Here is a 27,114-nt window from a genome sequence, read left to right on the forward strand (position 1 = left end):
CTTTGTGACAGGTGAGCTAAAAATAGTATTTTTTAAGGAAAATTCTAAGTTCAAGGGGAGATAAATCTGAAAATATTGGTGCTAGAGTTATTAACCTTGTCACATAAGATGGGGATGGTGATAAGGTACATATATTTGAAGTATGAGGTTGATCCCTTAAGAAATAAAGAAGTAACAGTAAAAAATAGTATTTTTTAAGGAAAATTCTAAGTTCAAGGGGAGATAAATCTGAAAATATTGGTGCTAGAGTTATGAAGCTTGTCACATAAGATGTGGTTGATGATAAGGAACATATATTTGAAGTTTGAAGTTGATACCTTAAGAAATGACAAAGTTATAGTGAAAAATATTTTACTGCACCAAAACTTTAATCTGAAATCTGGACGCGGACGCCGACGCCGGGGCGAGTAGGACAGCTCTCCATATACTTCGTATAGTCGAGCTAAAAAATGGTATACATTCACACAAGAATAGAGCTTATGCACCTTTTTTGTGCATTAACATCTGCCAAAAACCTCAGCTTTATTTAATCTGTTGCACTGCGGGCTCAGGCTTTAAATGCCATCTCATGCTTATGCAGATGTTAATTAACTAAAAAAAGTGCATTAACCATCTATTGTTTGTCATCTAAATTTTCTATACAGTAACCTTTCCCCATTATTATTACAAGTTAATCAGTGACATTTTTGTGTGTAATGAATCAAATTATCAAAACCTTTCTTCAATTAACTTTCTCCATGCAGCCTTTTCATACATGAGATCTCTATACTGGTCATTAGACACTATAATACCATCTTCAGCCTCAGCTAGCTCTAAAACAAACCTATAATAAACAGTAAAACAACAATAGTTATGACTTTTTACAATAATAATACAAAATACTGACAAACTTAGTAAATGTATCAGTTGCATTTTTGCTTTATTTAAATGGAAGAGCATATTCGATTTTTTAAAAATTTTGCAAATTTATATCATAAATGTGTTATACAAAATATTCAAAAGTGCTGTAAAGTTGTTCTGACTCGTAGCATTATACTATTGGGATGTCAATGAAGAAGTGTTCATTTTTACCATAAATAGTTCTTATTTTGGATATATGTAATTAATAGAATAAATTGTATTATATTCGTGTAGCTTCATTACTGAATTTATTGAACTCATTGGATAAAATAATTTTACTTTGCTTGTTCAATGAATTCAGTATTGAACCCTACAATCATTCAATATTCTCTCTATAAAATAAACATAAAATGGTATCAAATCACATGTTTTTTTTTATTATAACTAATCTAACTTCACATGCAGTTTCAGTGTAAGTATCATGTTTCTGATTGAAGATGTTTTGACATAACTTAAAAATCAATAATCTATCCAAATTTCTATTTCTTGAAAAAAATAAAAGTAAGAATGATTATCAATTTAGATAGTAATATGATAGATGATAATATTAAATTTTAAAGTTAAACAGAAAAAAAGCTGTGAAAGATAGCATTCAAATAATAATTGAAGAATATCTTTAATAAAATGTAACTTTAGAAAATCAAATACATGTTTTTATGTAAGATTAAGGGCTAGTTTAATAAAAAAAATGGTGTGGGTATATGTACCAGTATGTGGACAAATTATCTGATAATAGAGTGCTAAATTTTAAACCTTTATTGTTGACATGTTTTCTACATAAATAATTGTTTAAACTGGTGGGGTTTTGTCCGTCTTCCATAATTGCCGACTGATAGCTAAATCACTGTGACATATCTGATGAACTGTTTACAGTACTTAAATGATATGCTGGCAAAAAACATTACAATAACCTAGTATGAAAATGTATGTAATTCATTAAGTAAACACTATACTTGCCTGTCATCATAGGCAACCACAAGTTTCCTGCCAATTTTACGAGAAGGTGTAAACACTAATATATCTTCTTGTTTTAGTTCATATAGAATGTTCTGATCTAGAATCATGTTGGTATCACTCGGTTGGTACTGCCTCCATTGAGGAACAAAAACTGTTATATTTTTATGTCCCCTTTGACGGAAATAATCCACACAAATCTTTATACCTTTACATGAGAAATGTTTTCCATTGCCATGGCTGTAAAGAAAAAATACAATGTATTGTCAATACAAGATTGTCAAAAAATAACAACAAGAGCTTTATCACAGACAACGCAGCGGTTCCCCTTCCAATTGCCTGATTCCCTATCGCAATCCATATAAATGGGAAAATTTTAAAGACTTTTTCTCAGATTTTCTAAAGTTGACGTATAAATATAAAAAACTAGAAATGTGTCCATAGGACACAGATGCCCCCACACGCCACTGTTCTGTCAATCTTATGACTCAAATATTTTTTGGACTACATGACTGCCACAAGTTGAAAACTAAAAATCAACAAAGGGCCATAATTCTGTTAAATTTGGTCGAAGCAAAAATTCCTTCCTTTACTACCATCTACACATTAAGGTTGTTCATCCCTGGAAGTTTAAGCAAAATCTGCCATACGGTTTAAGAGGAGTTGCGTTCACAAAATTTCTACATAGTATATAGTGAAAAAATCAACAAAGGGCCATAATTCTGTTAAATTTGGTTGAAGCAAAAATTCCTTCCTTTACTACCATCTACACATTAAGGTTGTTCATCCCTGGAAGTTTAAGCAAAATCTGCCATACGGTTTAAGAGGAGTTGCGTTCACAAAATTTCTACATAGTATATAGTGAAAAAATCAACAAAGGGCCATAATTCTGTTAAATTTGGTCGCAGCAAAAATTCCTCCCTTAACTACCATCTACACATTAAGGTTGTTCATCCCTAGAAGTTTAAGCAAAATCTGTCATCCGGTTTAAGAGGAGTTGCATTCACAAAATTTCTACGTAGTATATAGTGAAAAAATCAACAAAGGGCCATAATTCTGTTAAATTTGGTCGCAGCAAAAATTCCTTCCTTTACTACCATCTACACATTAAGGTTGTTCATCCCTGGAAGTTAAAGCAAAATCTGCCATCTGGTTTAAGAGGAGTTGCGTTCACAAGATTTCGGGATGTACGGACAGACGTACGGACGAACGTACCAACTTTTGATATTTAAGAGGCAAATCAGCTCATAAACTACACCTGGACCAAAGTCCATAAGCAAAATTAGCTCATAAAAACAAAACAAGAGGGCCATGATGGCCCTGAGGTAGCTCGACTGTATATAGCCCCCCCCCCCCCCCCCACTCATAAGAAGATGTTTCATGCTAAACATCTAAGCTCTAGCTCATTGGGCTTTTTAAAAGAAGATTTTTTTAAGTTTTTACTATACACATATAGTTAAAAACAATGACACCCCTGGGGCGGGGCCAGTTTTGACCCCAGGGCTTTTATTTGAACAAACTTTGTAGACACTTACTAGAAGATGGTTCATGCTTAAGATCTAAACTCTAGCTATTTGGGTTTTTTCAAAGAAGATTTTAAGTTTTTGCTATACACATATAAGGAAAATCAATGGCCCCCGGGGTGGGGCCAATTTTGACCCCAGGGCTTTTATTTCAACAAACTTTGTAGACACTCACTAGAAGATGTTTCATGCTTAATATCTAAACTCTAGCTATTTGGTTTTTTTCAAAGAAGATTTTTTAAGTTTTTGCTATACACATATAAGGAAAATCAATGACCCCCGGGGCGGGGCCAATTTTAAACCCAGGGCTTTTATTTGAACAAACTTGGTAGACACCTATTAGAACATGTTTGATGCTAAATATCTTAGCTCTAGCTCTTTGAGTTCTTTAAAAGAAGATTTTTTAAGTTTTTACTATATGCATATAGGGAAAATCAATGACCCCCTGGGGCGGGGCCAATTTTGACCCCAGGGCTTTTATTTGAACAAACTTGGTAGACACCCATAAGAAGATGTTTCATGCTAAACATCTAAGCTCTAGCTCATTGGGCTTTTTAAAAGAAGATTTTTTTTAAGTTTTTACTATACACATATAGTTAAAAACAATGACACCCCTGGGGCGGGGCCAGTTTTGACCCCAGGGCTTTTATTTGAACAAACTTTGTAGACACTTACTAGAAGATGTTTCATGCTTAATATCTAAACTCTAGCTATTTGGGTTTTTTCAAAGAAGATTTTAAGTTTTTGCTATACACATATAAGGAAAATCAATGACCCCCGGGGCGGGGCCAATTTTGACCCCAGGGCTTTTATTTGAACAAACTTTGTAGACACTCACTAGAAGATGTTTCATGCTTAATATCTAAACTCTAGCTATTTGGGTTTTTTCAAAGAAGATTTTTTAAGTTTTTGCTTTACACATATAAGGAAAATCAATGACCCCCGGGGCAGGGCCAATTTTGACCCCAGGGCTTTTATTTGAACAAACTTGGTAGACACCTATTAGAACATGTTTGATGCTAAATATCTTAGCTCTAGCTCTTTGAGTTCTTTAAAAGAAGATTTTTTAAGTTTTTACTATATGCATATATAAGGAAAATCAATGACCCCCTGGGGCGGGGCCAATTTTGACCCCAGGGCTTTTATTTGAACAAACTTGGTAGACACTCATTAGAACATGTTTCATGCTAAATATCTTAGCTCTAGCTCTTTGGGTTCTTTAAAAGAAGATTTTTTAAGTTTTTTCTTTCGGTTGCCATGGCAACCAGAGTTCTGCATGGAATTAAATTCTTTGAACAATTTTTAAAGGTGACCACCAAAGGAACATTCCTGTGAAGTTTGGATGAAATTGGCTTAGTGGTTTATGAGGAGATGTCATTTAAAGTAAAAGTTTACGGACGACGGACGGACGACGGACGAAAAGCGATCACAAAAGCTCACCCTGTCACTTTGTGACAGGTGAGCTAAAAATAGCTCTTAATTTGAATTTTATGAGTTTTTGTTCTTTATTTAACTACGGAATGAAGCTCATAAATATCAAATGTTTGCTCGGACGGACGGACTCGGACGGACAAGTGCAACGCTATATGCTCCCACATTGTGGGGGCATAAAAAATCATTCTTGTGCAATTTAAAGGAAATTAACATAATTTTTACAAAAAAGATTATCATCAAATATTGTTTTTTTCCCCCAAAAAATATATGATTTCATTGTTTTTACACATCAACAACATTTGAGCCGCGTCACGACAAAACCAACATAATGGGTTAGCGACCAGCATGGATCCAGACCAGCCTGCACAGCTGCACAGAGGATTATTAGACTCAAGTACCATATATGGAATAAAAAGGTATGCCAATTCAGTATGTAGTAGTAGTACTATGTACACTTAATTCCATTTAAAGTCCGGAAACTCTGAAAATTTCATTAGACAAAAAATAATATCACTTACGTCATTGCAACATTCGACCCATCAATGACAATATATCTTAAGTCCTCCTCAACTGGACCACCTTGAGCTTGTCCGGCCATCTTGTTGAAATCTCCTTCTGTTGTATTTACTGGTGTCACAATCTGCATCGGCTTTTTACCTCTGCCTACAGGCTCTACCCACTGTGTCCCTTTTTGAAAACCAGGGTTTGGAGATCTCTGTCTTACATTATTGTTATTTCCCGAGATTAGTTGAGGCTGCTGCTGCTGCTGTTGGGTATTTCTGCCTTTACGTTTTGGTGTTGTCTGAAATGGTTCATCAGCTGATTGCCCAACACTGGCACTTGTTGATCCCTGATCTTTACTCCACACCCTTAAAACACAAGTCTGATCATCATTCTTAGATGCTTTATCATTTTCATTAGTGTCTAAGCGGAATTGTTTATCATGCATGCCTTCCCTTTCTTGTTTATTTTCAACACATTGTTGCTGTTGCTGCTGCTGCTGCTGCTTCTTTTTCTTTCCTCTATTTTTTCCTCTTTTATTTTGTTTTTTACCAGTTTGTTCTTGTGTAGTTTCATTATTAGCATCATTTTTTTGTTGACTTTCAAAATTTTGTCGCAACAACTTTTGTCGTTCAGCATTCCTCTTCTTAAGTTCATCAACAGAGCAATTTTCATCTTCAGTAAAGAAATCCTGAAACAATCGTTCCTTATACCCATCTGGTAAGGAGGTTTGACCAGGTGCTTTAGGAAGTCTTCTAATATCATTTGTATTGCTTTCATTAGATATCTTCCCTTTATCTTTAACATTTAGAGTTTCATCAACCACAATTCTTTCATCAGTAACAAGATTTACAGTTTCTGTTTCTAGAATAATGACATCATCATCACTGTCATTCTCTTCCTGGTTCTCTTCCTGTGTTTGAAGTGAATTTAACATATCAAGAAAATCAGATGGCCTGGTCTTTTCATGAACGAAGCATAAAGCTTTATCTACTTCTGCCTCTTTAAATCCTACTGACATACCAAAACTACGTAAGTACTCTTGTTGCTTTGTTAAAAGTGTGGTAGCATTTGGATTTGACACAGTTAATTCTGTCACTTTTTCAGCTATTGTTGATATACCAGGTGATGTTTGTACTGTAGTTTTCTCATCAACTTCTATTGGTTTCTCATCACCTTCATAAAACATCATTATGTTAGAACGTTTAAAATTATCAGTATCACCACTTTCCTTCGTGCCATCTGCAAAAAGTAATTCATCATCAATATCATCTTGATCATCATCTTGTAGACAATTAACAAGTACTCGTTTTACAGCTTGTGGAACTTTACGATAATCCTCAGCCGAGCAAATACCGTCGCTATTGGCTGAAAGTGCTCTCTCTAATACTGTTGAAAGTCTGGATGATGCATTATGGGTATTAGGGGAGATCATTATCATACCATCATGTTCATCATGATCATCATCTTCAACATTACATTGATCTTTACCAACCAATGCTGTCCCTGCTAATTCTTCAATCTGTGACAATGCAAGAGTAACTGCTAATTCTGTCCCTGAAATTTCAAACTGAGCAATTTTCTTCAATGGTCTTATAAAAGCATTGGTAGTTTTTTCTATGTATTCTAAAGTTGTTGGGTCAGTTAACTCGGAGCATGAGGACTTGGCAAACTGGACTTGCTTCTTCTCTAATGGATTACACATTGCAGTGATGTAGCTCTGAAAAAAAGTGGATAATAGCTTTAAGATGAAATTATCTTACATTAATTAATTACAAAACTGGTTACATGTGTCTCAGAATAACTTACATGTGTCTCAGATACTTAAAATTTAAATGTTTCCATGACTCTGCTTGGGTTTTTAAGTCCTTTAAACATAGTAAAGATCATAATTATGATTATGGATATTGAAATTATTAATAAAAAGTAACTTAAGAGACAATTAACATCTTATTATTTTTAAATGTGATTGAAAAAAAAATTCACTAGCCCATATCTTAATCATCTTGGCCTTTATTACAAAAACCCCATATAAACAACAAACAGCGATATGCACAACTAGGGATGGTATTAATCTCTTTTGTGAAGTTTCATTGAAATCCCCTCTACACTTTGACCTGTGAAAGCCGGACAAGATTTTTCTATTTTCTTGAAAGATAAAAACATCAATTTAAACATTTTAAGGAGTGGCTAGCTGTTTGGGTCTGTATTGCTAGCCAAAAGTTCTAGCTGTATGTGAGCCACATACGACTAGCCTATAACTATACACTGTTGATGCTAGCCGTGCAGCACTTTTAAAAGAAATAACCTAAAACAATGATGAACTAGAACTATCGCTGAATGCTATTAATACCCCCACCAATGTCCTTGACAGAAGACGACTTGGAAAGGTGGTTAAGAGAATAACTTTAGTGGCACAAATACATATGCATAAAAAGAAATTATCTCTGGTGAAAAAAAGACTAATTGTACAGGTATTAGTATAAATATATATTGTCAAATCATGTTCGAAACAGTTACAAATAACCTTTCATTTTCCCAATGTACTAGACATTTTCTAAGTCTATTTTTGACCTTCAAGTGTGGCCTTGACCTTAAGCTGGTACAAGGGTAAAATGGGTTCTGCACATAGCCCTGTTGGGGTGAACATTTGAGTAAAGTTTGAAGAAAATCCTTCCATTAGTATAGAATTTACAGAGCGGACATAACATATTGTATAGTATTGATTGTATGTAAATCTAAAGACTTAAAAAGGGGCATAACTTTGTCAAAATGCAATACAGAGTTATTGAACTTGACCTGCATATCTTATTTGTGACACCTCATATATCTTTTAAGTTTCAAGCAAAAACCTGTGCTACTTTCAGAAATATTCTAGTACATTTAAAATTTAAGAACATTTTCTAAGTCAATTTTTGACCTTCAAGTGTGACCTTGAGCTTTAGTCGGCACAAATAAACATGGATACTGCACATAACCTTATTGAGGTGAACATTTGAGTAAAGTTTGAAGAAAATTCTTCCATTAGTATAGGATTTATAGAGCGGACAAGACAATTATTGTCTAATATTTGGTTAATGTAAATTTGAAGACTTAAAAACGGGAATAACTTTGTTAAAATGCAATACAGAGTTATGAAACTTGACCTGCATATATCTTAATTGTGACACTTCATATACATTTTAAGTTTCAAGCAAATACCTTTTCTAGTTTCAGAAATATTCAAATACATGTTAAAATTTAAGAACATTTTCTAAGTCAATTTTTGACCTTCAAGTGTGACCTTGACCTTAAGCCGGCAAAAGGGTAACATGGGTTCTGCACAAAACCTTGTTGAGGTGAACATTTGAGCCAAGATTGAAGAAAATCTTTCAATTAGTGTAGGACTTACAGAGCGGACACGACATACTGTCTAATATTTCATTGTTTTTTATTTGACCTTCAATTGTGACCTTGACCTTGAGCTAACACATGGGCAACATGGGTTCTGCACATCCCCTTGTTGAGGTGAACATTTGAGCCAAGTTTGAAGAAAATCCTTCAATTAGTGTAAGAGTTACAGAGCGGACACGACATACTGTTTAATATTTGATTGTTGGATATTTGACCTTAAATTGTGACCTTGACCTTGAAGTGACACATGGGCAACATGGGTTCTGCACATCCCCTTGTTGGATGAACATTTGAGCCAAGTTTGAAGAAAATATTTCAATTAGTGTAAGACTTACAGAGCGGACACGACATACTGTCTAATATTTGATTGTTTGTTATTTGACCTTCAATTGTGACCTTGACCTTGAGCTGACACATGGGCAACATGGGTTCTGCACATCCCCTTGTTGAGGTGAACATTTGAGCCAAGTTTGAAGAAAATCTTTCAATTAGTATAGGAGTTACAGAGCGGACACGACATACTGTCTAATATTTCATTGTTTGATATTTGACCTTCAATTGTGACCTTGACCTGACACATGGGCAACATGGGTTCTGCACATCCCCTTGTTGAGGTGAACATTTGAGCCAAGTTTGAAGAAAATCTTTCAATTAGTGTAGGAGTTACAGAGCGGACACGACCTACTGTCTAATATTTGATTGTTTGATATTTGACCTTCAATTGTGACCTTGACCTTGAGCTGACACATGGGCAATATGGGTTCTGCACATGCCCTTGTTGAGGTGAACATTTGAGCCAAGTTTGAAGAAAATCCTTCGATTGGTATAGGATTTATAGAGGGGACACGAAAATGGAGACGGACGGACCGACTGACGGACGCGACAAAGCAAATCCATTATAGCTAAATTTTTTTTTGGCTACATGTGCCCAAGTTGAAAACTAAAAATCTTTTTTTAAGTAAAGTGCAAATACTACAAATACTGAATAAATCCACAAGAAAACCCCAAGATGCATAAGTTCACATGCTGACCAACATAATTAAATAATTACATTCTTGTAAACTTTTAGGCCTACAGGTCATAAACTATTTGAGTTATGTGCAATACAAGTTAAATATTGTAAATTTTTACTAAGTCAAGGGCAATAACTCTAAAAATACTAAATATATCCACATAAAATACCCAGGTGCACAACTACACATGCTGAGCAACATGCCTGTAAGGTTTCATGACTCTAGGTCAAATACTTTTTTAGTTACGTGCGACATAAGTTGAAAATTGGAATTTGTTTCTAATTCAAGGGCAATAACTCTAAAAATACTAAATATAGCCACACAAAAATACCCAGGTGCACAACTTCACATGCTGATCAACATTCCTGTAAAGTTTCATGACTCTAGGTCAAATATTTTTTGAGTTACATGCGACACAAGTTGAAATTGGAAATGTTTACTAACTCAAGGGCAATAACCCAAAACATACTAAAAATATCCACACAAAAATACCTAGTTACACAACTACACATGCTGAGCAACATTCTTGTAAGGTTTCATGACTCTAGCACAAATATTTTTTGAGTTACGTGCGACACAAGTTGAAAATTGGAAATTTTTACTAAGTCAATGGCAATAACTCTAAAAGTATTAAATATATCCACATGAAAATACCCAGGTGCAGAAATTCACATGCTGAGCAGCTGACCAACATTTCTGTAAGGTTTCATGACTCTAAGTTAATTACTTTTTGAGCTACGTGTGACACAAAAAGGGAACTGACGAACGGATGGACGGACAAGGGTAAATCTAAATGCCACCCCCCCCCCCCTACAGGGGGGGCACAAAAATGCAAACCTGTGCTTCTAAAAGAAGATTTTATTGAATATCAATTACAGTAGGTATATTAATTTTTAGCGTTTGATAATCAGAAGTTTTTTTTCCTGAAAAACACAGACTTTAATAAGCATAGTCTGTGAGAAAATACGGAGAGAAATTAATTGAAACATTATTAAATCAATTGACAGTATAGATGTAATGCATTTGTAATAAAAATGTCACCCCAAATCCTTTTAGCAGGCATTGAAAATTTCAAGCTGGTCAGTGATTTTTTTCCAATTTTCAAAACAACCTGTGGCTTTCTGAACGGAAAATATAGGGCGATAAATCAGAAAAGGGGGAAAACCTGAAATTAAATTCCAACAACTTAAAATAAAAATAAGATAATATAAGATAATAGTATTAACACTGTCTAATAGACATCTGTATCACTGTTGATCTATTTTAATTCATGTACCAGCTTTATTTTTATAGTATAAATATTTGTTTCTGCATGTTATCATAGTTTTGCCGCTAAACGCCATAACGTTTTTCGCGCGTTTAACGCGTGTTCCGTTATGACGTCGCTTCCGGTAATTTTATTATGTTTTGCACTGATGAAGGCATATAGCCGAAACGTATGCAATAAAATTTAATTACTGAATGTTTGTGTTTGTGTGGCTTGTCTGTTTATTTTAACAACTTAAAATGGAATTTACCCACACATTTTACAGTTTTATGAAAAAAATTAATATCAATTGAATTTAACATGCATGGTACATAGCAGAGGCTATCAATAGGGATAGCTTTCTGTCTTCTAGCTAAGTCAGATGCTGTTAACCCTTTCCCCCATGAGCATATTGTGAAAAATGGCCATTTTCACTGAAAAGCCTCCTCTTACAAGTTCAAACTGCTATGAAACTATGAAAAATGCTTGAATACTAATCAAACTTGGCACAAATGTTGACTGGACCATTGCCTTTGTAACAACATGCTCAGTCTTAAATTTCCTGTTACCATGGCAACGAGGGGACATCTCAAAATTGCCAAAAATCACTATTTTGCCTCGATTTTTTTCATCAAAATTTATATCAAAGTGCTGCAACTTCTCAAGGGATTGAGATACAATGTAGAGTCAAAGGCTTTTCAGCTTTGGTTACACGTTACTTTATGATCGACCTGGGGTCATTTTAAGCCTCTCACAAGTCCAAAATTTTCTTGGCGACCCCCTGATGTATCTTCTGGATGGGGGGCAACGCCGAAAAAGTGCTCACTTTTTTCCAGCAACATTGCTCAAAAGAAAACATGTGTTTGGGGCCCAAATAGGACATTTTTTCACTATTTCAGGCCTAAAAGGGGGGGGGGTCGAAAGTGCGTTGTTTCGCATATATAATAATAATAATAATAATAATAATAATAAAGACTTTATTTAAAGAGGCAACATAGTTGGGCATGCCCAGTCTTCCCTATGAGCCTCTATCAAATATACAATGTACATAATATAAACATTTACAAACAAAAGGTATGATATACAACAACAAAATTACAAATACAATATAGTTAAGAAACATGTAAATAGAAATCTAGGGAAAAAACATTATATAAGAATATAATAATTGCAATTCAGATATACATTTATCATTTTATAATACAACTTGATGTGTTTTATTCCCACCAGAGAACCACCATTTAAGATAATTATTTTTAAACGATTGTAAATTTGTGGAGTTTCTGATATCTAAGGGAGGAGAATTCCAAAGTTTTGACCCTGAGTATGATAAAGATTTTCTGCAGAACTCAAGTCTAGGTTTTGGGATTTGAAGTTGTTTTTGTTGATATGATCTTAAATGTGTTTTTTCAGTGTAAGTAAAAAGATTTTGCATATAATCAGGGAGAAGATTGTTAAGGGACTTGTACACTAAAATAGCTTTTTTATAATTTACTCTTTCAGAAAATTTAATCCAATTTAATTCAGAAAATAAATCATCAGTGGGTGCATCAAAATCTTTGTCCAATATTATTCGTGCTGCCCGTTTTTGAAATTTATACAGGTCATTTAAGATTTCTTTACTGCAATTTCCCCAAATAGTGCAACAATAGTCTAAGTGGGGAAGAATGTATGCATTAAAGAAAATTTTCCTTACATGAACATTTAGAAATTGTTTTATTCTCAAAAGAAGGTATAGTAATGAATTGCATTTATTCAGTGTCATTTTGACTTGTGTTTTCCAGTTCAGTGTATGATCAACATGGACACCTAAAAGTTTGTCTATATATGAGGTAATGGGTTAAGTCATGGTTCTGGTAATGAAGAGCAAAAAAAATTTAGGTGAAAATATTAGCATTTTTAGGGGAAAATATGCCTATTTTGGGCTAGGGGAAACAGTCTTAATTCGGCTGTAAAATACAGAGAAAGAAATCACTGCTGGTTGTTTGCATTAAAAGATGCAGTGCACCTGTTTTTCACAAATGCATAAGAACGCTATCGTGTCAATCACTTACTTAACACCGATTCTCATAAGAATTGTGAAATTGGAGCAATAAAAATGAACAAAGTAAATCTTTTTTATTCATTCAATTTTCAGCGATTTTAAACAGTTGAAACATTAAACAATACGTATGTAAAATGGTTTGAACATGAAATGCAAATTTTTTATCCACGGACTTCCGAAACACTCGACCCTATTTGTATTTTTTTTCACTACGTAATGTACGCTACTTCCAGCATATTACATAAAACGTTGAGACTTTCAAGAAAAATATAACCATATTCATTTTTTAAAACTTAATTTTCAATATTGGTCATTACTTTTCATGAAATAATCAAATTATTACTGGTAAACCGTAAGGAATCTGTTTTCAAAATAATCTAAAATTGTAGTAACAAAACGCAGCTTTAGAAAGATAACTTTTATTAAAAAACATCAACTTTAACTTTATTTATTATTTATGATTACATTTATGCAGCAATATGGTATGCTCAAAATGTATTCAAATGAAGTGATAGTAACATACAAATGTAACATGCCAACAACATAACTAAACATAGAAAACGACAGAACATTTTTGTAAGCACCTGAATTGTCTCGAACATTACACTTTTTTATTCAAATTGTTGGTTTAATAAATATAAATCCTGCTTGCAATTTTGAAACTCTATTGTTATTTTTATTTAACAAGTTATTTACTGTATTCAAAGTCATTATTTGTGTTCATTGTTGTTTGATTTACCACAACATTTAATAAATTGAAGGAAATTTAACAAATCAGTGTAAAAATGTATGGTACAAATGCATTTCATATAGCTTATATTGATAAAAAAGTACAAATCAACAAGCCATTTATCATATTTACAAGAAATATTGCGCCAGATTGGCATACTTATTACAATTATTGAATGCAAAATAATAATACATGGTTTATAGATTCATATAAAGAAAGTATCGAACATTACAATTTCAGTCAGTCTTAATGATTTTCAAGTAAACCTTCCTTTAAGATTCAAACTTTCCATCTTCGATATGTTTCTTTATCAAGTGAAACTGATTTGAATAACATAACAATCTCTGGTATGTTCTTTCACAATATCTTGTCACGATTCTAAGTATCGGACATTACATATAACTTATAAGTGTCATGAATGTGGAGAAGAGTAAGCCGAAAAAAGATTCGTACACCTGGTAAATTCGACATCTGTAAGTTTATACATTCTTTTTGATTTTCCTGTTTCGGTTGGCTTGTCAACAATACCAAGTATTGATTTCTCGTCAATCCATATTTTATCTTCTTTTTGTGGCCATTGATAAAATTGTTTTTTCTTTTCCATGAAAGAAATTTCAACATCTTTTTCAGCTTCATCGACATCAGTGACGACACCAATATACCATTTTGAATCATATACTGCAGCAACATATTGTCCTTTTTTCACCTCCACCGCTGTATTTTTCTTGACCTCTGAGTGCTGTGTTTGATCAATTTCTGTAGGTTCCTTACTTTCAACTGCATTTGATAGTTTCCTAGTTGTCTCTTTTCGCCATGTGTCGCACATTTCATCTGTCAAACACCGTACACAGTAGCAACTTGTCTCACAAAAAATATTTGAATTACCAGTTCCAACAACAGTGTGGAGTTTCATCGTACCCTTTACAGGCCGAAGAAGAGATTGAGATCCCTCAAGACTACTAATTTTTATTGTTATGTCCGTATCAGGGACATATTTAAAACTTACATTTACAAACGATGATTTCTCGTTGGCCCATTTGAAAAAATCAAGTGCGTCTTGTATAACTACTTTGCTTGTTTTTATGGCAGTATCGGCCATTCTTTTAACGGTTCCCCCTAACCCGTCGCACGGGCCTTTCCCGTGCCCGGACTCGAAAGTAGTTCCAACGAGCGGAGCAGCCATAAAGATGAGAATGATTTGCCACAGTATCGAAAATTAATTTTATTCCTATACTGTGACGTTGGACTATCAGTCCAATAATGACACACCTGTACTTTGGGAACAAAGCTTTTCACCTCTTTAATTATAACATCAAGGAATGCGAGGACTGTGTGAGCATTGTGCATTGTCGTGTCAGATACCATCACTATACTTTTGTGACACAAAATATTGTTTTCCGTGTAATATATTACCACAGGATGTAGTGTAACGCCCGTTTGGTTAAAATACGCTGACTGTATCTCTTCAGAACTCCTACAAGCATAATTCTCCGCAAAATCCATATGAATGATTACGTGATTTTCAGGCAGAGTTTGTTTGAGGAGTCTTATTTGTGCGTACTGTGTTTTCACACGGCTTACATGCTCTGCAAATTCTTGTTTCTGACTCTCTAAATAATTCAAAAACTCATCTTTTCTCATCTCATTGTCAATTACCCTCATAACCATTTTCTTTTTACCCCTGTCCTCTACCTCAACACGTTTCCATTGGGGGACTTTAATAGTATCTTTTAGATTGTTAGAGATAGTTGTTCGATCTAATTCCGACTTAACAAAAACATCTGGGTTGATAGATACAGACAATCCTTCCTTCTTTAGTGTCTTGGCTGTCAGCGCCATATTTTGATGCTTAGTGCATAAGCAACTACTACGGGATATAAACGCAGATAATTGAATATTTTTCGGCCTGACTCTGCAAAATGTAGCAAATGAAACGAAACAATTAGGATTTTCTGCCAAGAATTTTTAGTGCAAATTCTGGAGATAATCGGTTAAAACCCTGGTTTGTCTCACTTCACCACCCTTTTCACTGTATCGGCCTTGCCAGGTTGAATTCTGCTATTGTCATCGCGCTCTAGAAATTCAATAATAAGTCTCTCGTACTTTCTAGTGGGTTTTGCTTTTTCTTTTTCTGTTGTCCTGCCCATGTATTTTGACATTGTATTAATGTTTAATCCAGTCTTCTTACAAAATATAGAGTGAGCTCTGTATTTCCTTATTATCTGGCCAGCTACAGCCATGTGTAGCCCCTTCATCGTAGACTTACTGTGACTTTCTTTTTTGTTACGTAATTGCTCACCTACAATATTACCAAAATATTACCAAAAAGGATTTCTCGTCTTACTGTGTTCTTCTGTATTTCTGTTAAACCAGCTGTATTCATGACATTTTCAGATTTGCTTTTTGGTGTTCTTGGAGAGCCATTTAGTCGTTTAACTAACCGTTGTCTTCTGCGCTGTTCTGTTTTCAACTTTCTAGCAAGGTCAATATTATTTCTTTTTAATTCTTGAATGGTTTTATTTGCCCTTGTAAGTTCCTTTTTCATTCGTTTTCTGGGACCAAATGCTCTATTAGGAAAGTTCATAGCTACTACAAGATTATGATTGTCATTCACACTTTCATAACCACTTGAATCCAACGTGTCGTAACCTGGGGATCTGTTTGCTTGTACGATTGCCTGCTTTCTTCTATCGCGACATCTTTTGACTGCTTCACGTGTTTTGCGGCACCTTTCAACCCTCTCAGCATTTGTTAACATGTCTGATGGTGTATAATTTTTCCGTCTCCTTGCACGTTCTTTTCGTAAGTATCCATCATTGTTTTTTTCTTTTAAACGTCTGCGGTAGTCTTTACAAATTTCAGATCTTGATTTCACCATAGTTACCTAAAAAAAAAGAGAAAACAATACAATAAATGGTGTAATGATCGATACTTTGTAGGGTAATGTTCGATACCTAACAGCGTAATGTCCGATATGCAACATTGTAAATAATATTAAAGTTAACATTAATTATCTTCGAAGCAAATATTTTTCAATGTATCTAATACTATTTTCAATTGAAATTATTGAAATTATTATATCATTTTTTGGTGTTAATACGAATTAATGTTTGGATTCATCATCTAGATATTTTGCATATTCTATATATGAGAAAATCATCTAAAAATCTATTTAATAGTATCAAAATAATCAATATTTGCTAAACTTTAGAGGACAACATATTAATATGTATTTTCCGTACAATGACAATTGGCAGAAATACGTTAAACAAGAAAATATATCAAAGTTTGCAAACGGTAAAATTCTGTAATGTTCGATACCAAATGTAGCGAACATTACCTTCATTTTTTTTTAAAGACATATATCAAAACTTATATGATTTCAGATATAAATCCATCCGTTAAATTTCTCTTTTTTAATAAAACTAAATTCAAAACATATATTAGACAAAACTAAGTATTTTTTAAAAACTTTAAAATTACTCACCAGATTCCAAAGTTTTTTTTTTCTTTTCCGAATAAAAGCGTGGCTTCCAGTGCACTCCAGCGAGATACAAAACATTGATGATGTCACTTTGATTGCGTCACACGCAAAATGACATATTCACATGAGGATTAATTGGATATTGAGAGTACTTAACTGATGTTTTATAATTATCGTATTGAACATTACAATCTCGAACATTACAGACATTTATATTTATAGATACATGGACAAAGATTTTTAGAGAAAATTCTTTAGATATATATTGTAATTACTCCGTCTGTTTGTTTGTTTGATAACTTAATTAATTAAATACGTACAAAGTTTTCAGAAAATAAACAGATTTAGGTAGCGGACATTACATTCTTAAGTCATCACTATGCAGTGGTTATCATATATCCCAGCAAAATTTAAAATGCTATGTTTGCTAAAAGAAAGGTAAGTTGAATTGAAAATACTTTTGATTTTTGATCCTTAATCTATAAAAATAACTCAAATTAAGCAAATATTTTCACTAGCATATCGTTAGTAAAATACGGGTCGCGGACATTACGGTAGCCTGCAAGTTTCGGCGACAATTATTAAACTGCTGCATGTATCATATTTACCATTAAAACGGTTTGTACAGATTTAGAGCTAAAAAAGCTGACATACAGGAATATATATGAACAATAAAACTGGACAAAATCATCATCGGCATTTAATGAATAATTGCTGAATCATGATAATCCAAATAGCGACAGTCTCAAACATTACATTTATTGTATATACTGTGGCATCATTTATGTAATTTCCGTCTGGCTTGAGTAATTTATGGAAAAAAAGTTTAGTCATAATTCGTATTGTACGAAACCGTTCAAATAAACATGAATCTTTACAAAGGTTATGCCAAAAATATACGACGACATTGATTTCACAATTCTTATGAGAATAAGTGTAAATTGACAATAATGTCTGTGGGTCATTTTCCAATGGTAGTTAGATTATGACAAAGTATAAATTTCTAATAATTATAGCCATTGGCTCACAAAACCTCTTTAATCAAAGATGAATTTATTTGTAATGGATTTATCCAATTTATCTTGTCATAATATAATTATAAATGGCCGAACATTATCTGCAGAATTATTTACAAAAAATATATACATGTACTGTATGTTCATTCTTTGTGAAAATGTTATAGACGTGCCAGTAACTGACTTCATCAATGCATTTATTCATTATTGAAAAAAATGCTGTACAGCTAGCCTCAACAGTGTGTATAGGCTAGACATACGTGACTCGTGGTGCCTATGGCTAGAACTTTTCGGTCTCACTAAAAAGCGTCCCGAGGAAATTTAGCGTCCCGAAGCGTCCTGAAGCATTATTGTTAATTTAAACAGTCAGAAGGGTTATATTTATTGTAAATAATGTATATTATTATGTATTGAGGTATTTGTGGTAGAAAAAAATAATCTTACTTATATTTTTTTCTATTTATATAAAAAAAACTAATATACCTTCGACTCCAGTTCACTTTCTCAAAAACCACCGTATACCGATAAAGCGTCCGGAAGGTTTAATGTTTATCGAAACCAAAATTATTTTGAAATACTTCGTAATTTTAGTTAATGAAATAGTTATGTAGGAAAAAATAATAAGAAAAATGTTTTCCATACATAAAATTATCTTTATAGCGCCCGAAATCGTACGTCTATCCACGCATAGTTCAAGTTGCTAACTGACTAACATAGCGTCCCGAAACGTATTCATGGTTTTTATTTTTATCTAAGCAAAGATAAATCGTAATTAAGTTCTTTATGATATGTGTAAGTGACATTAAAAAGGAAATAAACATTTCATCCACAAAATATTATTTTACAGCGCGAAAACTGACGTTTCCCATGTTGCGCTAACAAAGCGTCCCGAAGAATTTAGCGTCCCGAAATGTCATGAAGCGTCCCGAAGCATTATTGTTAATTTAAACAGTCAGAATGGTTATATTTATTGTAAATAATGTATATTATTATGTATTGAGGTATTTGTGGTAGAAAAAAATAATCTTACTTATCATTTTTTCTATTTATATAAAAAAAAACTAACATACCTTCGACTCCAGTTCACTTGCTCAAAAACCACCGTATACCGACAAAGCGTCCGGAAGGTTTAATGTTTATCGAAACCAAAATTATTTTGAAATACTTCGTAATTTTAGTTAATGAAATAGTTATGTAAGTAAAAATAATAAGAAAAATGTTTTCCATACATAAAATTATCTTTATAGTGCCCGAAATCGTACGTCTATCCACGCATAGTTCAAGTTGCTAACTGACTAACATAGCGTCCCGAAACGTATTCATGGTTTTTATTTTTATCTAAGCAAAGATAAATCGTAATTAAGTTCTTATATGATATGTGTAAGTGACATTAAAAAGGAAATAAACATTTCATCCACAAAATATTATTTTACAGCGCGAAAACTGACGTTTCCCATGTTGCGCTAACAAAGCGTCCCGAAGAATTTAGCGTCCCGAAATGTCATGAAGCGTCCCGAAGCATTATTGTTAATTTAAACAGTCAGAATGGTTATATTTATTGTAAATAATGTATATTATTATGTATTGAGGTATTTGTGGTAGAAAAAAATAATCTTACTTATCATTTTTTCTATTTATATAAAAAAAAACTAACATACCTTCGACTCCAGTTCACTTGCTCAAAAACCACCGTATACCGACAAAGCGTCCGGAAGGTTTAATGTTTATCGAAACCAAAATTATTTTGAAATACTTCGTAATTTTAGTTAATGAAATAGTAATGTAAGTAACAATAGCGAGAAAAATGTTTCCCATACATAAAATTATATTATCTTTATAGCGCCCGAAATCGTACGTCTATCCACGCATAGTTCAAGTTGCTAACTGACTAACATAGCGTCCCGAAACGTATTCATGGTTTTTATTTTTATCTAAGCAAAGATAAATTGTAATTAAGTTCTTTTATGATATGTGTAAGTGACATAAAGAAGGAAATAAACTTTTCATCCACAAAATATCATTATACAGCACAAAAACTGACGTTTCCCATGTTGCGCTAACAAAGCGTCCCGAACAAATTTAGCGTCCCAAAGCAGTTTCACTTTAAACATCGATATAATTAAAAGAAATCACTTTCCATTTAAATATTGTTTTTTTTTTTTTTTCTAGATGATATTATTCAGGAAGACAGTTCTTCTCTATCAAATATTATTTGATATCCAGAAGATTAAAGTAGACATGGACGTGCGCAGTTGATGACACACTCTCATATTCCTAAAATTAGGAAGCGTCCGGAAGATGTTATTGTAATCCAAAAAAAGTTTGATATTGTAATAAATTGTATATAGCCGAATACAATCATTATCAAGTAACATTTGTTTTATGGATAATATTAATCGGTTCACGTTAGCCATGTCGTGCTAACAAAACGTCCTGAAAAAAACCCTGATAGTATTTGAAATAAATGGTAACTTATTGAAATCAATGTTTTTTCTAAATTGTAACGATCATGACATTATGTATTATCCATAAGAAGGTAATATATTTCTATAACACTTATGTACATGTATGTAAAAGCAAAATTTTAATGTTTGTATTTATAAATATTTTATGGAATGCACGGGCTGGCAGTGTCATTTTTTTTCCGGTTTGTATGTACTGTAGGTAATTATACATTTAGGTGCACGAGCACTGTTCTTATTAATCTATAATTATTGATTTGTGATTCATTGTCTCGTTCCTTATGTTGATTAGTGTGTTCATTTCATTGCAATCCTAATATCATTTTGTCAAGTTAATAAATTATATACATGACATCCCACCTAACAAGACTATTATCATTATGATTTGTTTTAATTGTCTAAATTTTAATTATAGTATTTCTAATTTTTTTTAAGCCGTAAACGGAGTGAAAGATTGTAATCTATCGATAGAGGAATTTAACCGCAATCGCTATGGATACCGCACCCCATCCACCCCCCGTTGTGTACGCATTACTGTAGAGTCCAGATAACTGCCTTTCCTAGTTTATTGCATTGTATATCAGGACATTCGTTCGTTAACTGTGAATAAGTTATATAATAGTTTTTAGACATTTTTGTGTATAATAACAGTACATATTTTGTTGTTTTCTGTGATATCTTAACACTAGAAAATGTAAAAATTTCAAAATCGTCTGATAATTTTTAAAACTTTTTTTTCAGACTCTATATCACAGTAGATATGTAAAAATAGTGTATATTACACGGGCAAAATCGTGAAATTGTGAATACCTGAAATAGTATGTAAGTATTGGTAAGTATTACAATAAGTATTATAAACAGGTAATTACGATATTTTGAATTAATACAAGGAAATATACATTTCTTCTGTTTCTGTATATATTCATTACTGAATGTATGATGCACTGATAGAAAAACGGAAATTCATCGGTAAGGTTATATTCCGATTGATTGATATTGACAACTGAGGTAATTTCTTTCGAGACATGTGTGTGGCCCTTAAAAGGGCCTTTTGTTGTCCTTAAAAGGACAGTTTTCAGCCATTCACGTATCTGTTTTACACAGCACGCGTTTGTTAATCTGGCCCTGAATTTTTTTGTGCCCGTTTGTGTTAAGATGGACCTTGTCTGTGTGGTAGTCCTTACAGTATTTAATATCATTGAATCGAATTAAATATTCTTTGATTTTTTTCGCCAGCCTTTTATTAATGTATTTTATTTGATTTCCGAAGCGCTCTTTAGTCAAACCCGGTGCTTTAGAAAATTCGCCTCTGGTCAAAATTTCACAAATATAAACTTTTTTAACCCCAGATGCCTTTAAATTATCCACAAGAATTTGGATTCTACTGACGATTTCGTTCGGGAATGATGTAGCTGTTATGTCATTACCGCCTACATTCAGAACTACAACATCTGCGTTTCGGCGCAGCAGACGAGAATATAGGGCATGGTCCATATGGTCGGTTCTTAGACCGCCTTTAAAACACCAATGCACGTGGATCTTCGGCACAGTGATAGTGAAGACGTTTGATATAACTGTCACCAATTAGTACGACTTTAGCCATTGTAAGACAGACTGTAATCAGTACGCAATAACTATCTATAGTAGTTTATAAATATCTAAACTGACCTGAAAATGTCATATTTTAATGTTTGAATGAAGTAAACTGTTAACACAATGTAAACACCTACCTGCATAAATAGTGCCTGAAGTAATTATATATCAATCACGATTTGTATACAGCCGTAAGTGTGAAAAATAGCATACCTACTCCTTAGATAGTCTCTTGTTAATTCGTTCAATTATATACATTAGAATATAAAATATTTTTTTTTTCCAATTTCAAATTTTATTGCCTGAAACATTATACAATGTTTATAGCATATAAACAACATAAACATATATATATATACATATATATGCAAGCATTGCATGACAACAACATCTACAACTATAAAGAATGTCATTCCTAGAATGATGTGATGCATGCATGCGTATGTATGCATGCATGCGTATGTATGTATAGTTCGACATTTAAATTTGCACGTGAAAGTCGTGCATAACAGTTATCTACAACTATAAAGAATGTCATTCCTAGAATGATGTGAAATGTATTATTGGAATGTCATTCATAGATTTGACAATGTTTTCAAACAAAAGACACAGTAAATAAAAAGGGAGAAACACATTAACAACAACATCATAAATAACAAGCCGTGCGTAGGTTTCGAACCTATTTGTTCAAATCATTTAAAGTAAACAGTGACGTTGATTTACCACCTGAGCTATCACGATGTTAGAATTAAACTATATGAGTCGCGTCACGACAAAACCAACGTAATGCGTTTGCGACCAGCATGGGTCCAGACCAGCCTGGGCATCCGCGCAGTCAGATCAGGATCCATGCTGTTCGCTTACAAACCCTATAACAAGTAGAGAATCTGATAGCGCACAGCATGTGTGTGGATGCGCAGGCTGGTCTGGATCCATGCTGGTCGCAAACCCATTATGTTGGTTTTGTCATGGCGCGGCTCTTATCTAGTTGTTGACACTTTCGTTTTCGGATAATATGCAGAATTACCCTTTTAATGGTTCCCAACAATATACAACAATATACATAGAACACATATAACATGATTTAAAAAGTACATTGCCACTCATATGTTGAGTTATAAAAGACTTTAGTAACAATTCAACGAATAAAGAGACTTACGTAATTACTGCTATATATTATGGTGGCATATTTCTGCCACCAGATAACCTGATAACAAACTAGTTAATTAAGAGGTTAACTAGTTACGTAACTAGTTAACCTGATAATTAACTAGTTAATTAAGAGGTTAACTAGTTACGTAACTAGTTAATTTTTTCAATAAAGAAAAGATCATAACGGGAAATAAATGCATGTTAGTGCCTGCAACTGCCATCCTTTTACTATATCATCATCTTAAAATTAAGAGGTTAATTAGTTACGTAACTAGTTAACCTCTTGATTATCTAGTTAATTATCAGGTTAACTAGTTACGCAAATACCTAACTAGTTAACCTGATAAATAACTAGTTAATTAAGAGGTTAACTAGTTACATAAAAACGTAACTAGTTAACCTGATAAATAACTAGTTAGTTAAGAGGTTAACTAGTTACGCAAATACCTAACTAGTTAACCTGATAAATAACTAGTTAATTAAGAGGTTAACTAGTTACGTTTTTACGTAACTAGTTAACCTCTTAACTAACTAGTTATTTATCAGGTTAACTAGTTACGTAACTAGTTAACCTGATAATTAACTAGTTAAGTATTAGGTTAACTAGTTAGGTATTTTCGTAACTAGTTAACCTGATAATTAACTAGTTAATTAAGATGTTAACTAGTTACATAAAAACGTAACTAGTTAACCTGATAAATAACTAGTTAGTTAAGAGGTTAACTAGTTACGCAAATACCTAACTAGTTAACCTGATAAATAACTAGTTAATTAAGAAGTTAACTAGTTACGTAACTAGTTAACCTGATAATTAACTAGTTAAGTATTAGGTTAACTAGTTAGGTATTTTCGTAACTAGTTAACCTGATAATTAACAAGTTAATTAAGAGGTTAACTAGTTAAGTATTTATTTAACTAGTTAACCTATTAATTAACTAGTTAATTATCAGGTTAACTAGATACGTAACTAGTTAACCTCTTAATATTAAGCTGACAATAAGGGATGGCAGTTTGCAGGCACTAACATGCATTTTTTTCCCGTTATGATCTTTTCTTTATTGAAAAAATTAACTAGTTACGTAACTAGTTAACCTGATAATTAACTAGTTAATTAAGAGGTTAACTAGTTACGTAACTAGTTAACCTCTTAATTAACTAGTTAATTATCAGGTTATCTGGTGGTAGAAATATGCCACCATAATATATACTATATGCATGCTTATATCGTTAAAGCTAAGAAGCAGACGCTAATCGTTAAATAAAAAAATCATTAAAATACACGACGATAAAAAGCTGAATGTGGAAAAAAGGCACTATTGGGCAATTCAAAAAAATGTGTTAAAGAATCAGATATCACCCCGATGAACAGATTAGCATCTACTTCCAAGGAGAAGATAAGCAAGGTGATATACAATGCATGACACCGGAGATAATGAAGATAGTCAGAATTTCCTTAAAGGGACTTCACTTGAACTATGCGTGGATAGATGTACGATTTTCGGGCGCTATAAAGATAATTTTATGTATGGAAAACATTTTTTTCTCGCTATTGTTACTTATATTACTATTTCATTAACTAAAATTACGATGTATTTCAAAATAATTTTGGTTTAGATAAACATTAAACCTTCCGGACGCTTTGTCGGTATACGGTGGTTTTTGAGCAAGTGAACTGGAGTCGAAGGTATGTTAGTTTTTTATATAAATAGAAAAAAAATGATAATAAAGATTATTTTTTTCTACCACAAATACCTCAATACATAATAATATACATTATTTACAATAAATATAACCCTTCTGACTGTTTAAATTAAAATTAGTGCTTCGGGACGCTTCATGACATTTCGGGACGCTAAATTTCTTCGGGACGCTTTGTTAACGCAACATGGGAAACGTCAGTTTTCGCGCTATATAATAATATTTTGTGGATGAAATGTTTATTTCCTTCTTTATGTCACTTACACATATCGTAAAGAACTTAATAACGATTTATCTTTGCTTAGATAAAAATAAAAACCATGAATACGTTTCGGGACGCTATGTTAGTCAGTTTGCAACTTGAAACATGCGTGGATAGACGTACGATTTCGGGCGCCATAAAGATAATTTTATGTATGGAAAACATTTTTCTTATTCTTTTTACTTACATAACTATTTCATTAACTAAAATTACGAAGTATTTCAAAACAATTTTGGTTTCGATAAACATTAAACCTTCCGGACGCTTTGTCGGTATACGGTGGTTTTTGAGCAAGTGAACTGGAGTCGAAGGTATATTAGGTTTTTTTTATATAAATAGAAAAAAAATGATAAGTAAGATTATTTTTTTCTACCACAAAAACCTCAATACATAATAATATACATTATTTACAATAAATATAACCCTTCTGACTGTTTAAATTAACAATAATGCTTCAGGACGCTTCATGACATTTCGGGACGCTAAATTCTTCGGGACGCTTTGTTAGCGCAACATGGGAAACGTCAGTTTTCGCGCTGTAAAATAATATTTTGTGGATGAAATGTTTATTTCCTTTTTAATGTCACTTACACATATCATAAAAGAACTTAATTACGATTTATCTTTGCTAAGATAAAAATAAAAACCATGAATACGTTTCGGGACGCTATGTTAGTCAGTACGCGACTTGAACTATGCGTGGATAGATGTACGATTTCGGGCGCTATAAAGATAATTTTATGTATGGAAAACATTTTTTCTCGCTATTTTTACTTACATAACTATTTCATTAACTCAAATTACGAAGTATTTCAAAATAATTTTGGTTTAGATAAACATTAAACCTTCCGGACGCTTTGTCGGTATACGGTGGTTTTTGAGCAAGTGAACTGGAGTCGAAGGTATGTTAAGTTTTTTTATATAAATAGAAAAAATGATAAGTAAGAATATTTTTTTCTACCATAAATACCTCAGTACATAATAATACAGCTCATTTACAATAAATATAACCCTTCTGGCTGTTTAAATTAACAATAATGCTTCGGGACGCTTCAGGACGCTTCGGGACGCTAAAATCCTTCGGGACGCTTTTTAGTGAGACCCGAACTTTTGGCTAGAAGTACTGGCTTGTACGGCTAGCTACTGCTTTAGTCTAGGGGAGAATAGTCTGTCATTCCCAATAATAAATGCTGTTCATCTTAGATCGTATTGACATTTATAAAAACACAAATAAAAAAACCAGTCTAATTATAAACCTTGCATAACTAAATCATACCTTTGCATTTCTCCTATCAACAGGTTCACCTTCCAGTATCAACCATTGTCCTTCCTCGGTTTTGTTTTCAAAACTTATCTCGATTTGATGCATTTTTTCGATCTTGTCCTTAAATTGATTTATTTGATTAACATCATCTGTACTGATAAAAAATTCATCTTTCACCTGAGTATTTGGCTTTCTAGTATACTTTTGGACATATCTTGAAGCTGCCGCCATAACTGATTTTTTTTTTCCTCACAAGGCCAATTGTTTCTAAATTAGAATTCTGGTCTCAAATTATCAGTCGTCACACTTGGAAAAGAAGCAATAATTTGCAATAGAGCAAAAGGTAAACATATCAATATATTTAGACTAGGTTTTATTTCGTAATGAACTAAAAATAAACATTATCACAAATTGAAATGACTTTGTTTTCATTCTCCACTTTCCA

At 32.9% G+C, this 27,114-nt stretch overlaps 1 protein-coding gene across 1 annotated transcript; it reads right to left on the reverse strand.

Moving 5' to 3' along the window:
- Positions 1–715: 715 nt before the first annotated feature.
- On the reverse strand, positions 716–27,097 carry LOC132758975 (uncharacterized; the record flags this gene model as incomplete). The annotated part of the gene is given in 4 exon segments (XM_060750692.1): positions 716–823; positions 1,858–2,094; positions 5,330–7,032; positions 26,682–27,097. Coding segments are annotated over 4 exon segments (2,267 nt in total), but the record flags the coding sequence as incomplete, so codon positions are not given.
- Between the last annotated feature and the right edge of the window lie 17 nt (positions 27,098–27,114).

The sequence above is a fragment of the Ruditapes philippinarum genome, unplaced genomic scaffold, assembly GCF_026571515.1.
Source record: "Ruditapes philippinarum isolate M1 unplaced genomic scaffold, ASM2657151v2 ctg5131_1_1_1_1, whole genome shotgun sequence".
Taxonomy (NCBI): domain Eukaryota; kingdom Metazoa; phylum Mollusca; class Bivalvia; order Venerida; family Veneridae; genus Ruditapes; species Ruditapes philippinarum.